The sequence below is a fragment of the Solanum verrucosum genome, unplaced genomic scaffold (genome assembly GCF_900185275.1).
Source record: "Solanum verrucosum unplaced genomic scaffold, falcon-dt-bn FXZP01000189.1, whole genome shotgun sequence".
Taxonomy (NCBI): domain Eukaryota; kingdom Viridiplantae; phylum Streptophyta; class Magnoliopsida; order Solanales; family Solanaceae; genus Solanum; species Solanum verrucosum.
This window is the reverse complement of record NW_026020814.1, coordinates 890,039-908,180: the sequence shown is the minus strand read 5'-3', so window position 1 is coordinate 908,180 and position 18,142 is coordinate 890,039. Positions and strand designations below refer to the sequence as shown.

Here is an 18,142-nt window from a genome sequence, read left to right as displayed (position 1 = left end):
ATGAGTCAACTTGTAGAAATTACGCGACTTTCTTGTTTTTTCGTGTGTGTTAGCCCATGGATCTAGTGCCTCAGAGCACCCCAAACTTTTTCAAGAAAAACTTTATAAAGACCTCCGTAATGAGTTGGGGAAGTATTACGTACAGTCCTACCATTTTTAGGCATATTTTCACATTTACAAGCCAACTTTTAGAAATTACGCGACTTTCTTTGTTTTTCGTGTATATAAGCCCATGGATCTGGCGCTACCGAACACCAAAAAAAAAAAATTCTGAAAAAACTTTACGAGGACCTCCGTAATGAATGGAGGAAGCATTCTGTATAGTCCCACCATTTTTTCAGGCATATTTTCGCATTTACAAGCCAAATTTTAGAAATTACGCGACTTTTTAAGTTTTTTATGTGTATTAGACCATGGATCTGACGCCTCGAAGCACCCAAAAAAAATCTAAAAAAACTTTGTGAGAACCTCTGCAATGAGTTGGGAAGCATTACATACAATCTCACCATATTTTTCTGGCATATTTTCACAATTATGAGTAAACATTTAGGAATTACACGACTTTCTTGATTTTTTGCATGTATTAGCCCATGGATCTACGCCTCGAAGCACCCAAAAAAAATCTGAATTAAACTATGAGGACCTCTGTAATGAGTTAGGAAAGCATTACGTACAGTCCATCGTTTTTCAAGCATATTTTCACATTTACAAGCCCACTTTTAGGAATTACGCAACTTTCTTGGTTTTATGTGTATATTAGCCCATGGATCTGACATCTCGAAGCACCCAAAAATAATTTCTAAAAACTTTATCAGGACATCCATAATGAGCTGGGAAGCATTACGTACAGTCCCCATCATTTTTTCAGACATATTTTCACAATTACAAGCCAACTTTTAAAAATTACTCGATTTTCTTGATTTTTCATGTGCATTAGCCCATAAATCTAGCGCCTGAGCTGTCACGCCCCAAACTCAAGGGGCGCAACTGACTCCTAAAGCCAAAACTCAGGCCCGAGCCGACCCTGCTGAACCATTTGCTACTAGCGCATGGCAGTCACATGCAATTAAGAAAACAAGCAAGTATATCTCGGCTTAAAACTAAGCCCTCGGCCGACAAGGCCCCTGTCAACAGATCTACAAAAGAACCAGCTACTCCCAAGAGTTCATATAAAGAAATATCCAACTAGCACAGAAGTCCTGATTGGGCCGTCGAGGCCACCATGATATCTATACCAAAACTAAAAACAGGTAAATATCAGTACAATACATCAAACAGCTCACAAGCTTCAGCAAACCAACAACATAGGCCAGCATGGCCATAACGTAGCTATAAACCCCACACACTAGTCTGCAAGCCTCTAAGAGTAGTAAAGATTGGTGGGACAGGGCCCCAGCCTACCCATGAGAATATATACAACAAAAGGTAACAAACCTCCCAACTCTGGCAGCTCCGGAGGAAAGGGGCTGACCAATCGGATAAAAGTCAATCCTGCTGATATGGAGGTCTACTCGGTCATCTGTCAGGACCTGCATGCAAGAATGCAGCGCCCCCAAGGCAATGGGGCGTCAGTACAAAATAATGTACAGAGTATGAAAGGCAATAGACTATGATGAGGTATCCTGATATACTGGAATAATCTGATAAATAAATTAAGATAAGATAATTGTACTGACCTGCTTCTAAATCTAAATTTATCAAAAATAATAAAACAACAACCTAACCAAGCCCCCATAAGCTCGGTAGGTACAAACAGGACACAAGACCACCTACTTAGGCCCCCATAAGCCCGGAAGGTGTCAATCAGCCTGTATACCTCTATCAGTAGTCCCCTATCCCCGCAGGCAATCACATAGCCCTCTTAGGCTTCAACATATCTTATAGACAACTCATAGCCCTCTTAGGCAACAACATGGCCCTGTATGAAGCACATAACCTTTTTAGGCGTCAATATATATCCCTGTAGGCAACTCATAGCCCTTTTAGGCATCAATATAGCCCCGTAGGCAACTCATAGCCCTTTTAGGCATCCATATAGCCCTGTAGGCAAAACATAACCCTACTAGGCATATATCACATTCCTGCAGCTAACAACAATAGCCCAAAGGCAACAATAACAATCCAACAGCTAAAAGTGAGCAACTTAGTTATAGGCAACCTATACAAATAGCCTCTAAGTCGTGTCCAACATACGAATGTTACTACTGAATAAGAATCTCGATAAGAGAAGATTATACACACTCGAGCAGCCAACAATCAACAATAATAGCTATAAGTATAACAACGATAACAACTCAATTACATTGCTCCTAAGCTTTAAGGAAACATGCCATAGAAAGAGAATAGCCTTAACATACCTTTTTCGCTAAATTCACGTGGCCTAAAGACTTTAACTCATAACTCCCTCGATACTACAACAAGGTAGGACCATAATCAACACACAAAATAAAAGATACCATGACAATACAATAAAAGATATGTATTTCCGTCGCAAATTGCTATTTGCTGCGTATAAAAGCTAGAGTCGATGAAAGAAGGGTCTTACCTCGATCTTAGGTTCGTAATTCACCTCAAAACCTTCAAATATATTCAAACCCCTGCTGTCCCAACACTAAAATGTGATATGCTACGCAATCGATAAAACAAATTATACCACGATGTTGGGCCCAACGCGTAGAACAACTTTCGTCAAGGACTTACGTCGAGAAAATCTATATTTCACTTGATCCTAAAAATGGGTTTCTATGTTTTCTCTGTATATTTAACTTAAAATGAAGAAAAAACTCGAAGAAGAAGATATATACAACTTTCCACCGACCTAGGGCCCCACCTCACGTGCCTGCTTGCGCAGTCCCACGAAAATGCGAATATCTCTCTATTCTGAAGTCGTATGAATGAACGGTTTGATGCGTTGGAAACTAGACTCGTAGACCTTCGATTCGATAGTTTGTGGGCCCCATAACTCTTTATAGATTGGTAGAACACCTCCAAGACATTTGACCCAAATTTCAGAGAAATCTTTAAGAAGGAACTTACGATAACTTCCGCCAACTTTTATTTTGCCACTTACCTAACTTCAAAACTTGAGATGCAACACTTGAACACTTAAAATAGGACATACCACATCATTCTTAATTTATTACTCACCCTCCTTGTCTTTCCACGAAGATACGAGTTAATTTAGACCTTTTGAAAAGTCGGGGTGTTACATGAGCGTACAAAAAATTTATGCAAGTAAAGAACATATCTTTCTCGAATTCATCACAATATCGATTAATTAATATGATTTTCAAGTCGCTATATACTTTCTTATTTGTTCAAACAATATATACACAAAATTGTATTAGTTGCATGAGTGTTTTCAAAAACGTTTTTGGGGAGAGTCTCGGGGCGGTGCGTACCAAAAATGTTTTGGGGCACAAATTGAAGACGTAGATCCATAGGACGTACGCCCTAGAATTTGGGCCGTAAGCTCAAAGCATAAAAGTGTAAGTCCTGGGCGTAAAAATCTACGCCTTGGGAGTTTTTGTTTTACCCTTTTTTTGCTATAAATCATATTTTTTATTATTGGTGTAACGATATTTCTCAAATAGTAAATGTTATACTTTATTTTCTTCATTATTAATATAGGTTATTAATACCTTTCTCAAATAAAAATTATAATAATTTTTCTATATATTATAAGTTATTTATTAAAATTTATTTGTAAAATAATTGAAAGTTTTATTTTTACTTAACTTCTTAGTAATTAAATTATAAAATTTAATACACATGAGACTATGCCCCCTAAATTCATAAGACTACGCCTGTGTCTCGCCTCACGCCATCGCCTTTTAAAACACTGATTGCATGCATACTCAAGGGCCAGAGGAGGCCAGCCTCATGATGCATGAGGAGTGGGGTTTACTATCCTCAGGTCTTAAATGAGCAGAAAATTTCTAGCTCGGCCTCACCCATTCAACGGTTTGGGATTGGGTTGGGCTGGTCTTATGGATCAAGCCCATTTTGACGGTTATACACATTATTAGTTGACTTCAAGAAGAAAAGAAAAATTCTATAAAAGTTTAAAGAAAATAAAAATCGTGGGATTAAGGATGGAATTATAGAGTTTAAAGAATGATTTTAAGAATTATGATCAAAATAAGTTGAAGCTATTTCGAAAAGAATTAGGGCAATCGTATAAGGATGAAAACAATCTACTAAAGCAAAATTTTAGAATTTCATGGTTTCAGAATGAAGATAAAAATATTTTTTTCATATGAAAACCATCTAAAGACGTAATTGTTCAAGTTTAATGTTAGAACATTGTTTTATAGGTGTTTGATGTCAAAGTGGCCAGAACAAAAAATTTGAGAAAGTATTTCGATTTGGACACTTTACAAGTCGCGTAGATTTGAAACACGGTCATGAATTATAGAGTAGAAAAAATTAAAGATCGAAACCTGAAGGATTTTCGAGGTTGACCTAGTTAGGTCAATCCCCATTTCCTCATGGGTGATCACTCCCTCTTTATCTAGAAATTCAATATAGTTTGAAGCGTTCGATGATTTTAGAGTCAGCATGTACTCAATACTAAATGATTATAAAATGTAAATTGATCATATTATAATATTTTTCTGCATTAATGATGAATATATTAAAGGAATCAACATTATAAAGGAATCAAAATAAGAGAAGTTGGAGTGATTAGTATATAGATCATAAAAAAACTAAATTTAATGTTATTTGAGCTTATCCATTATTTAGCGTTTCAATTCTCCTTATAAGTTGTTAGCTTTTAGAAAATTTGTCTGTCAACCGTCAGCGTCCTAAAATTAACTTTCATTAATATAATTATCTGTAAATATAACTATATACTATTATATGTTTAATTGTGAACGCAATAAAACAATTCAATATGTACTTTTGGACATATGGTAAAGAAAAAAACTAGGAAAAATCAATTTTGTAGTTCCCGCTAATCATAAATGGATTAACAATGATTAAAATATATAATTAACTTTAATTCTATATGGAGTCAGTCCTTATGTGGACATGCATTAAAAATTTATACAAATACTCACACCTAAATAGGAAAAAATAAATAAGATAAAAATCATCCTTCTCAGGGCAAAAAAGGCAAAAAGATTAAAGTAAAATTCCAACATTATAGGAAAAACATTTAAATTAGTAAAAATTCACACATTATAAATATAAACATTCTACCCTAATGCTTTGTCAATCATCTTCATATTAATCCTCAAGAGAGTTCTTAAATCTTAATTAATCAATCATGCAATCAATTAACATCTTGTTATCTGTCTTTGCATCTCTGGCCTTACGCTATGGTACGTACTCTTTACTTCTTAAACTCGTTAATATATAACTTTGTTATTTAAGCACATGTTTAATTATATTGACATTTTTTTATTTGGTAAAAAAAGGTGTTGAAGGAATTGGAGTGAACTATGGATTTCTGGGTAACAATCTACCACCACCAGCACAAGTGATCAGTTTCTTGAAATCCAAAAATATACAAAAAATCCGAATTTTTGACCCGAACCCGGACGTGTTAAAAGCACTAGAGAATTCTGCCATTTCAGTAATTCTTGGTACTCGAAATGAAGATTTACAAGCACTTGCAAGTGATCCAACTTTTGCAACAAATTGGGTACAAAATAACGTTATTCCATATGCTTCTCTTCTTGATTTTACACACATTTCAGTAGGTAATGAAGTGATCCCAGGTCCATTAGCAAGTTTTGTATTAGGAGCCATGCAAAATCTGGACTCAGCAATTAGAGCCTCTGGTTATTACATACCTGTTACAACAACAATATCGTTACAAGTTTTAGCAACCTCGTATCCTCCTTCAAATGGTGCGTTCTCCGAGGAGGCAGTTCAATTTCTGCAGCCCATTGCACAATTTTTAGCCGCAAAATATTATCCGTTACTGGCTAATGTCTATCCTTATTTTGCTTATTCTGGAAATTCTGCTCAAATTCAATTAGACTACGCACTTTTTCTAAATACGGCTCCAATTGTAACTGACGGGGCTTTGCAATACAAAAACTTGTTTGATGCAATGGTGGATTCTCTGTATGCTGCATTGGAGAAAGTTGGAGAAACTACGGTGGAAGTTGTGGTTGCGGAAACAGGATGGCCGAGTGTTGGCGATGTTTATGCAACTATTGGGAATGCTCAAACATATGTGAATAATTTGATTTCACATGTTTCATCTGGACAGGGAACTCCTAGGAGGCCTGGAAAAGCTTTGGAGACGTATATTTTTGCTCTCTTTAACGAGAATCAAAAGTCTGCTGGTGTAGAAGAAAATTTTGGTTAATTTTATCCTGATATGAATGAGGTTTACCATGTCAACTTAATACCGTAGAATAATTAAAGTGTGTATATATAGCATTTCGAACATATTTTATTTGAGCTTCCTAATTATGATTTTTACCTCATGCTTTGATACCTCTTCTTGGCCATGATATTTGATCCATTGAGAAGAAATTTTGATCCACAAATGATTGTCAAGGAGAGAGAAAAAGAAGAAGAAACTTTAGCTAAGAATTCTACTTTTGATCTTCCATATATTAGCTTTGATTAGGATGTAAATTGTTTGATTCAGTCGATTATTTCAAAAGAAGTATAATTTTATATTTTTTTTTGAGTATGACGATTAGAATTTAACTTTTTGAAATCATCATAATCCATTGTTAAAAAACTTGAAATTAGCTATGAAATTTATAAATAACTTTTAGCTGATCTGTAGGGAATTATCTCTTATTACCTAATTGTATTTTCATATAATTTGTCCTTAGCTAATCTATAGCTAAATAGAATTATCATGAATTTTTTATTATTTAGCTATGAAATTTTGTTCATTCCTAATTGCTTGTTTGTTTTTTTAAGATCATTCAGTTTTTTCTTTTCGATTTTCATTCGATTTGGTTAATGTCGTTACATTATTTTTTTAAAGGTAAAAATAAATAAATGATATTAATTTCTAGTACTCAAAAGGGAGAATCTTGACATTCCACTTTAAGTTTTCTATGTATACTACCAGAGTAGTAGATGATTTATGAGGATATGAGGGTAATCACATCACTTCATTGGTACTATAGGTCTTTTCATATGTTTTCCCGTAAAGAAATGAAATATTTTTCACTTCTTGGACATAACTCAATGAATAATTATCCGTTTTAAGTTCACTATTATTGTCTGAGGCGGAGCTAGGTGGGGTTCATGGATTGGACGACGAACTCAATAGCTTTTCCGTAGAACTTATATTTGTATTAGAAAATTAATTAAATATATGTATATTAATTTGTGAATTCCTAACAAAATTGATTGACCGTTATTAACAAAATTTATAGAACTCCCAAACTCTTAATCTTGGCTTCGCCTCTGATTATTGGTTCTTGCTTTTCTGATAACGTTGTTGGATAACCATACCTGAGAACAAGCCTAATCTATTTAATTGCTTTCATATCGTCAATTGTTTCATTGTTATTTGTTTCCTATCATTATCGTTAATCATGTTTAATAAGCAATCTTATGAATTAGTAGGTCATCTCAAACTGCGTATATTTGAACCACATTAGCAAATTAAATTATACCGACTTAAGAGTAATTATCAACCTAGAACTTACAAGCACTTGCTTCTTGTTAGAAAAAATATTTTTTCATACGGAAAAGGGACAAATATACCCCCGAACTATTGTAGATGGTATGTAGATACCCTCCGTCATACTTTTAGGACATTGGTGCCCCTGCCGTCTAAAAACTAGAGCATATATGCCCTTCACTTTAACGGAAGACTAAATAGGGACACGTGGCGCAATCTTATCCGTTGATCCGATATTTAATAAATGTCGGATCAGTGGATAAGATTATGACTCATGTATCATACCATTTATGATAGTTCGAGAGTATATTTGTCATTTTTCCCTTTTTTCTTATGAATAATAGAATTTAGGTTAAAGCTTGTCAAGAATATTGTACGTCCTTAAGGATAATCTACCCATAAAGTAGATATTATTATTAGGCATATCCCTAGCATTCAAAAAGTTCTTTTAATAATTGTGTATTTTGATACTCCAAGTTGGAGTTTTAAAAGAAAAAAGTACTCGGAAGACTAGTTGTGTGTTTTGATATGAACTTCACTTAGAAAAAAAAGTTTCGAATTTTGTAAGTGCAAACTTGAAATAAACTCCTCAAACTTGCTTTACAATCTTTAGGTAGTCGTTTCTACACGAATTAATTATTTGAACAAAAAAAATAATAAAATTTGATATTGAGTAAAACAAAGGTATTTAGAAGTTAAGATTGTGTGTTAATTTGGACATAAAACAAAATTAAACTTTTGAGAGTAAATTTTTTTTAATTTTATTTTTATCTCAAACCTATTTTTTGAACTTCAAAATTTATATTTCTAGTTTGAAGTTGAAATAATTGACTACATTATAAAAAAATCACTTATTTGAAATAAATTGCAGCTACTTTTTCAAATATTTGATGCAAAAGTTATGAACAAAATATTAGACTCCCAATAAGATATAGGTTAGGATTCTCTTCTCAATTAGTGAAAAAGGAAAAAGAATATGTTACATTTTTCAATTTATAATAATTGGTTTTTTAAAATTTTATCCTTGATAAGATTATATGTATTCGAATAAATATTTATAGCCAATATTGTTTGATCAATTTTTTTAAAAAAAAAAATTGTGCCCAATTAAATATCATCACTTAAATTGAAATGGAGCAATTAACTTTGTATAAGTCTCATTAAGTAAAGTACTTTTCTAGGCTAGTATGTTTAGTATGAAGGAAATTTTTTTCATGAAAAATAAGTTAGTTTTTAACTTACTTTTTCATGTTTGGTTGATGAGTGGAATCTGACATTAAACTGGACCCAACTCTAATCCCAACACCGAACTTGGACACAACTACAATAATTGACCTGGAATCCAATCGCGACAACCAACCCAAGTACGACTCCCGACCTGAGACCAAATATTTGAAATAGACTCAAATTTGACCCCGATATCAACATCCGACCACGTGACTAATCCAAATGTCAATCCCAACACCCGACTCTGCTGACCCCAACCCTCCAAATCAAGACTCAATTGTTTCGAGCCAGGACCTGACCCCAACACCCGACTTAGACCTTAAACCTAACTTCCAAACTGGAGGCGACTATGAGACCCGACTTCCGAACTTAGATTTGATCCCGACACCTGACTTCTGAATCGAAATTTGACTCTGGCACCCGACAGTCAACCTCTATACCTGAATCGAGATCTGACCCTGACATCTGACACCAGACTCTAAGACCTAATCTAGGATCTGACTTTCGAACTAGAATTTGATCCTAACACTTGATTCGAGATTCGACATCCGAATGAGTATCCAACCCCAACACCCTACTTCTACACCCAACCTCGACTTGAAATTTGAACCCGACACTTGATTTGGGATCAGATTTCAACTTTAAACTCAAAATCTGACTCTGACACTCGACACAGAATTCCATTCTGACACCTAACTCGGGACCCGACAACCGACTCGGGATCCAACCTCGAATTTAGACATGGAACCCGACTTCCAAATCGGGATCAAACTCTGATCTGATCTAAGAAATGGGTCTCGAATTGAGGACGAAAGTTTGGTCCTGAATTGAGAATCAAAAGTCAAATTTAGGATTAGTATTGGAAAGCGGTATCCAAGACTTGAGTTAGGATGAAAAGTTGAGGTGTAAGGTTGAAAAAGAATTTTAGAAAATATTATCATCACTTTTTAGAGATATGTCATTTTCTTTAAATTTGAGGAAAATAAGTAATTTGCAAAACATTTTCTAAAGTATTTAAGTCAATCAAACATGAGAGAATTGAAAAACATTCTCTAAAAAATAATATTTTCCTTCCTATAAAACATATATGTCAAACGCATAGACACAGCTGCCAGAATGACGGTGTTAATGAATACAAAATGAAATTTTTAATGGAGGAAAGATTCTATTGTTTTAGATGGTCTGAGAGAAAGTGTATTAGACTTCCGCTTCGCTTTATAATGACTTTGATTGTGTTGAAATGTTTTAAAAATCTCGTAATTTCTATTATCTTATATTATGAAGGGTAAGTTGCTTGTATGAGGCCTCTCAGGGTCTAGTACGCCTTGTTACTTCTAGGGGTACACTTGGGGTCGTGACAGAAACAGAGCAATTAACTTTGTATAAGTCTCATCAAGTAAAGTCCTTTTCTAGGCTAATGTGTTTAGTATGAAGGGAATTATTTTCATGAAAAATATATTCTTGAAAATAAGTTGATTTTTAACTTACTTTTTCATGTTTGGTTGATGAGTGGAATCTGACATTAAACTGGACCAAACTCCAATCCCAACACCGAATTTGGACACAACTACAATAATTGATTTGGAATCCAATCGCGACAGCCAACCCAAGATTTGACTACAACTCCCGATCTGAGACCAAATATTTGAATTAGACTCGAATTTGACCCCGATAACAATAGGGGACCCCGTGACTAATCCAGAACCCAATCCCAACACCCAACTCTGGACCCGATCGACCCCAACCCTCCAAATCGGGACTCAATTGTTTCGAGCCAGGACCCGACCCTAACACCCAACTCAGACCTAAGAACTACTTCCAAACTGGAGGAGACCATGAGACCCGACTTCCAAACTTGGACTTGATCCCGACACCTGACTTCTGAATCGGAATTTGACTCTGGCACCCGACAGTCGACCTCTATACCTGAATCGAGATCTGACCCTGACATCTGACACCAGACTCTAAGACCTGATCTGCGATCCGACTATCGAACCATAATCTGATCCTAACACTTGATTCGAGATTCAACATCCGAATGAGTATCCAACCCTAACACCCTACTTCTACACCCGACCCCGACTTGAAATTTGAAGCCAACACTTGATTTGGGATTCGATTTCAACTTTCAACTTAAAATCTGACTCGGACACTCGACACAGAATTTCATTCTGACACCTAACTCGGGACCCGACAACCGACTCAGGATCCACCCTTAAATTTTGACATGGAACCCGACATCCAAATTAGGATCTAACTTCGATCTGATCTGAGAATTGGGTCTCGAATTAAGGTCGAAAGTTAGGTCCTGAATTGAGAATCAAAAGTCAAATTTAGGATTTGTATTGGGAATCGGTATCCAAGACTCGAGTTGGGATGAAAAGTTGAGGTGTAAGGTTGAAAAAGAGTTTTAGAAAATATTATCATCACTTTTTAGAGATAAGTCATTTTCCTTAAACTTGAGGAAAATAAGTAATTTGAAAAACATTTTTCAAAGTATTTAAGACAATCAAACATGAGAAAATTGAAAAACATTCTCTAAAAAATAATATTTTCCTTCCTATAAAACATATATATGTCAAACGCATAGACACAGCTGCATGCCAGAATGACGGTGTTAATGAAGACAAAATTAAATTTTTAATGGAGGAAAGATGACTATCCTTAATTAATTGAAAAAGTTTCACAAGGAAACAAAAAAAGAAATCACTATCAGAAAGTAATGTTTATCTATTTTCAGTTCTCCAAAGTCAAAATAAAAAATCAAATAAATTTTAATTTGACAACATTTGATATGTATACTTTGTTATTTTGTTTTGTAGCTTCAACCAATTGAGTAACTATCCAGATTTTAATTTTAAATAAATTAATTTAATTCGATTTAACTCTTAAAATTGGTCAACCTAACTATCATACACAAACAAACATGTATCACACGAAATCAATATGATTAGGACTGAATGAAGGGGTAATGAGATCTAACTTTCACCAAAAAATTTGACGAAATTGGATTAGCAAGTCACTACCCGAGAAATGATGTTCGACGACAATTAATTAACGGTAATAGTTCAATTACTGTCAACATGTATTTATAGCAGCAATTTAGCATTATTTATAAATGTTCATAAAGCCTATTGCAACAATGGATCCAATGGTAATTAATTAATGTCGTTAAAAACTTTAATATTTTTTTTATTAATATATATTTATTGCTGCTAAAAATTATTTTTGTTACTTTGCGTAAAAAAGATCTGTTCAAACACATCCATAAAAGAGAGAAATTAAACAATATGATAAGTTGGGACATGATGTGGACTGTTGCAATAAGAGTCCATATGCATAATATTAGCCATTAGAACGTGCGTATATACAACTTTGTGGACTGCAATTGATGAGCAAAACTGGCTAAGACCAAATCCACGTCCACAGGGTTCATGTATCTAGTGCTCTTTATTGGCTTATGAAGTTAGTTAAGAACCATGGACGGAAACTTTATGAATTTTGAATTATAATTATTTTACGATTAATGTAAGTTTTGAATCAAAGTATTGAGTTTGATCGAGTCTATAGTCAACTCAACACTTTAACTTCGCCTTTGGGTATTAGTTGATAGTTTCCATGATGTATTTTAGTGCTTTGCTCCTTATTGTGAAATGTTTATTCTATTATTTTCGTATAGTATCTATCCTCCTATATATTATATTAAGTAAATATTATTTGCACACGCACATAAAAAAATAAAAAATCTTGTGAAGTGACTCATTAAGGATTGTGTATGAATTCATCTATTCTTCATTAAAAGTATTAGATTCGATGATCTTGAGCAGTAAAAAGACTCTTAATAAAAAATGTTTTGCAATCATACGTAACGTTATTTAAAGTAATCAAATTAGTGAAGTCCGCACCGATGGATAACTCGTATGGTCAAAAACACATGTCGAACTCACTATATTATAGGCTTCGACAAGTTCCTATCTATGATATACGATCTCTCATATCATAATTATTTGTGTCTGACCCACATTTTTTGGATGGTATATGCTGATATATGCACATAGGTCACTTAGGAGTTGTTTGGCAACTCGTAGAAAGACAACTTTTTTATGAATTAAATTTTGGATAAGTTATACAACATTTGGTAGCTAGTTAGAAAGTAAAGTTAAACATGTATCAATCAATATAATATTTGATTTGTAATTCAAAAATTCGCATAATTAATACATGTATAAGTTAGTGAGGAAATTTTTATTTATCTTATGCAGGGCAAAAAATCATAGGCATAGCTACATGGTAGTGAGGTTGTTCAATTGGACACCCTTCATCGGAAAAAATATATCGTATATATAGGTATAATGGTACACGAAGTGATTAAATCACATATTCTGGACATCCTTGATACAACAAACTATTGTAGCCTAGGGGCCCAAGGCGCATTGGATGAGTTTGTGCTCATATGTTTGTATCTCACTAGGAACAACTTTTTTTCATTTTTTTAAAAAATCTTTTGTTACTTTTAGTACAATTTATGGACACCCTTACAAAAAACCATAAATTATATACCTGCATAACTAATAATTATATTATCAATGGCTACGTAATTCTAATCAACTATCAAATAATAACTTAATTTAGGTACCTCAATACATAAACATGCATGCATTTATATTTTTGTTCCAATAATTTATCACTTTAGCCCAATTGATTGGCTTCTAGAAATGGGATATCCATTTTGTGTTCTCTCCATTTTTTGGAACAGCACCTACTCTCTATCTCTCTAATTTGTCCTACCTCTATTCACATTAGATTATTTAGTAGGTATTTGAGCATGAGTTAATTGAGATTTAAAATATATATATATATATATATGAAATTAAAGTTAAAAGAAATATCTATCTAAAATATTAAATTGCATTTGAATGTATTTTTAAGTGAACATTAAACTATTCAGATATTTATTTGGATTGACCTTTTTATTGATAATAAAAGAACCTCAAAAGAGAATAATCACAAATAAGAGTGACTTATATGGTTTAACGTAACTTACACTTCTATTACTTCTAGTAAACATGTAAGAAATAAGAACTTGAAAGAATCAAAGCATACTCTATATGATTATCACAATGTTTATAATATACTTTATGATGATGTACAAATTAATATACTACTAATATAAAAATTTAAATAAAACAAGAAAAGAAGTAGAGGGAAGCCTCTTCTTCTTTGTGTTTATGCTAAAGCCTAAAATATGTAGTTTTTGTATCAATTTGGTTATTTTCCTTGTCTCCTTACTCTGACTTGTTCCTGTGGGGCGGGTGGATTTAAGACTGTGTGGGGTGGGCCGGAAGGGATGCGGGATGAAGTGGATTTTAAAAAAAAGTTAATGTGGGGCGGGGCGAGTTGTGGGTATATGTGATTTTGTATGGGTTCAAACTTAATTTTAACTTTTCATATGTTATAAGAGTGATAGAACATTATAAGATAATTTCTTAAAAGCTACTAAAATATTCAAGATAGTATGAAAATGATTCAATAAGAAATTGACCTCTAAAAAATAACTTCTTAAGTTACTATCCTATTAAACTAATACAACTTAATGAAAAAATAAATTTATTTTTATGAATTTTATTTTTAGTATCAAACTTAACTAGAAAAAGAAAATATTAAAAAAATTATGCAGAGCGGGTACATGCGGGGTGGGTCTATGTGGAGTGGGGTGGGTTGAAAATGAAAAAAGTTATTATGCGAGACGGAGTGGAGTGGATTAAAAATTTTATGGGTTAAGCTCAATCCGTCCCGCCCCGCCCCGCCATCCCTTTCTGAGTTCTTAAAAATACATTAATTTTGTTTTTAGATCTATTGACCCTTGTTGATAAATTGAACCTTATCACCTTCTATAAAAATAAAAATAAAAAGTAGTATTGAGTTTTTTTAAACTGACGAAAAAAATATATTAAAACTGAAAATACGTATACTTTGCTTAAATAATGATATTAGACGTGAACTTTTTCATATTACTTTATTGCATTTTATGCTTTTATAGGAGACTATAAATGTTTGACTATATCTAATAATATATTACTACAATATTATCACTAGTAAGCAAAAAAATTGTAGGATTAGACTTTAGAGTCCCTATATAACATTGCAGTTAGGTGAAGTGGTATTTGCGATCATAGTCATTATATCTCCAGCATTGACTTTTAAAAAGTTACATCTATCCCTAATTACTTGTCCACTTTTGAATCGGCACACCTATTAAGAAAATAATTAATGGCATAGTGAATTTATCATTTTACCCCTATTAATTATGAAGTGGATGAAAAGTTCTACATTTTTCAAAGTAATTAATCATTTAATTGAGGATATAATAGGTAAAAAAAAATATTTTTTCTTGATTTGTCAAAATGGACAAATAATTAAGAATAACTATAAAAAAAAAATAGACAAGTAATTAAGGACAGGGGAGTAATAGAATCTCTTATTAAGTTCAATAAGTTGCTATTTTGGGCTTTGCTATCTAATGGGGACAGAATTCGACCCAATAATAATAAGAGCAATTTTCACATATAGCAAACACAAAATTCATATTTGTATGATATAGCAAAGTTTGCATAATTGCGCTTCATAGCAAACATAAATATGTATATTTCGCTATACATATACAAAAGAAAGTAATTGTATAATCTGCTTTGGTATACATATACAAAAAGATCAATTGTATAAAGTGAGAGAGGCGAGTGAGCGAGCGAGATCTGGGAGAGGGGAGAGAGGGGAACGATAATATATGTATATATACAATTTTCACGCATTTTATACATTTGCGTTTTGTATAAAGTGAGAGAGGCGAGTAAGAGAGCGAGATCTGGGAGAGTGGCGAGCGAGATCTGGGAGAGGGGAGAGAGGAAAACGAAAATCTATATATATATACAATTTTCTCTCGCTTTATACAAACACAAACGTACTTTATACACTTGCGTTTGTATAAAAAACGAGAGATGCGAGGGAGAGAACGAGAGTGGCAAGCGAGATTCACCAGGAGAGAGGTGAAATAGCAACAGTTTGCTATGAGGTACAATTAAATCAAACTATATTTATAGCACTCAATTTGAATTAATAGTTTGTTATTATATACAATTTTCCTTAATAATAATTGAGAAACTGTGAGATCTATAAAGTCCAATCAAGAAAAGGGAAGAACAAAAGTCCATCAATCTAATAATAATAACGTTAAATTAGTTCTAATTATTCAACAAAATTATGATTTAGACATGCAAGGGTTTATGAATCACATATCTAGCTTATTTTATCTTTTACTTATAATAGGCTTTTTTTTTCTTTTACTCGATGTTCGATACTTACTTTAAACTTGATTAATTTGAATTTGGGCTAAGTAAGGATCATTAAACGAAAACACTCTTTATAAAAATAATAGGGAAATTTTTGCATATAGTCACTCAATATAGCTTAATTACACTCCATAGTTATGATTTGCTAATTACAATTGTAGCTACATGTTATAGGGAGGAGAGTGGTGAGCGAGATTGGGAGAGGGAGGAGAGAGACGAGCGAGAGAGGGCAGAGAGATGAATTGTGTATGTATATCGGTTAGATAATTGTATATATGTAACGGATATACATATGTATGTGTATATCTGGCGAGCGAGATTGGGAGAGGGAGGAGAGAGGCGCGAGACTGGGAGAGGGAGGAGAGAGATGAGCGAGGGAGGCCAATAATTTGTATAATTCGCTGGTACGTTTGTATAATTGAGTAATATAAAGTCTGGAATTATACAAATATGATAAAACTCAAAATAACGAATTGATACAAACATAAACATATGAACTTTAAACAATTATACAAATTATATTATACAAATTACATTATATAAATTATATCATACAAAATCCAAAAACTACACATTTATAGAAACTTTAACAAGTTTTATACAAAAAAGATTGAATATATATGGTGATAAAACTGAAAAACGAAAGGAAATCATCGTCATATACAAATACAAATCATCGTATACAAATACAAATCAAACGAAGAATTATTAGTTGCGAATTATACAAATGTGACGAATTATACAAACGTGACTAATTATACAAAGTCGAAGTCAGTCTACGTAATTAATGGTTAATGTTAGTCACGAGTGGTAATTATAACAAACTGTAGCTATGATAACTAATTAAATAGTATAAGTTTGCTTAACTGCGTAATTTTTCCAAAAAAAATTCCCTTTTCTAACGGGCTCAAAAATTATGATTAAAAATTAAAGAATTAATCCTATATCGATTTCATTACACTCCTTCTCAGTAGACCTATTGGTTTTAACAATAATACCATTTGTTCTGTTTTCGCTATAGATGACACAATCTAATTCAATTCATTCAAATTTAATGGGTTATTGAACAGTTCATTTATTAACGCAACTTATTAAAAGATTATTCTTTTCATTTAATATATTGTATATAGTCATAATAAAATTCAAAAAAAAAATCATTAGGTACTAAAAATTAATAAAAGAACAATAAAAACTTAGTAAGAATTGTAGGAATTGAGTTATGCCCGCATTTTAATCCATTAATTTCATCCTAAAATAGCTTTTAAACAAATTAATATATAACTCGCTGAGTTCTTAACTCAATCAAAGATACCTCTCAAATTAAATTCACCTCATTCATTTAATACCTCTAGTTTTCACCAATAAAGTACCTACAATAAAAAAATAAAAAAATCCTAAATATCTAAATTGATTGGAATGGGAGACAAAAAGTGCATCGTATATCTTGACGTGACAGAACAATATTCAAATTAATCCCCCTTCATTCAATATTTTTCAACACTTAAAATTTTGAAAATAGTTGACATAGTCCAATCAAAATATTGCGGCATGATAGGCCGGAGAGTACTGGTCATTATTAGACCATATAGGTAAATATAGAGTAGTTACTTTTTCATATACAAAAAAATTGGCTTAATGGTGAGAGTGGATTTCCACTAGCTTGCATTTGTGATCTTGTGTTATTTGAAAGTGCACACTTTATTGAAATTATTACTTCTTCGTCTCAATTTTTATATGACACTTTTTGGATTTTGAGATTCAAACAAATTTATCTTTGATTGTAAATTTTTCATATATCTTTTAATTATTTTGAATTGTCAATTATTATGACTTATAGTACTTTTTGCATAGTTTACAAATATATAAATTTCATTTCAAAAAAAATTGAAGATTTCACGCGCAAATTTTTGGTCAAACTTAAATTGTTTGACTCTCAAAAAACGAAAAGTGTCATATA

At 32.8% G+C, this 18,142-nt stretch overlaps 3 protein-coding genes across 4 annotated transcripts in view; 1 reads left to right on the top strand and 2 right to left on the bottom strand.

Moving 5' to 3' along the window:
- LOC125813279 (pectin acetylesterase 9) overlaps positions 1-18,142 on the bottom strand; it is a 151,071-nt gene that overhangs the window by 66,165 nt on the left and 66,764 nt on the right. The gene's annotated exons all lie outside the window — the stretch shown is intronic.
- Positions 1-18,142, bottom strand: part of LOC125813291 (heavy metal-associated isoprenylated plant protein 39) — a 246,590-nt gene that overhangs the window by 226,183 nt on the left and 2,265 nt on the right. The gene's annotated exons all lie outside the window — the stretch shown is intronic.
- On the top strand, positions 5,273-6,325 carry LOC125813281 (putative glucan endo-1,3-beta-glucosidase GVI). Its single transcript, XM_049492777.1, has 2 exons — positions 5,273-5,327; positions 5,424-6,325. Exons 1-2 carry the CDS (start codon positions 5,273-5,275, stop codon positions 6,323-6,325), a joined length of 957 nt encoding a protein of 318 aa, XP_049348734.1.

Excerpts from the sequence above, each read along its gene's own strand:
- LOC125813281 (XM_049492777.1), top strand. The coding sequence starts at position 5,273 with ATGCAATCAATTAACATCTTGTTATCTGTCTTTGCATCTCTGGCCTTA. Across the intron at positions 5,328-5,423 it reads ATCTCTGGCCTTACGCTATG|GTGTTGAAGGAATTGGAGTG; the intron begins GTACGTACTCTT and ends TGGTAAAAAAAG.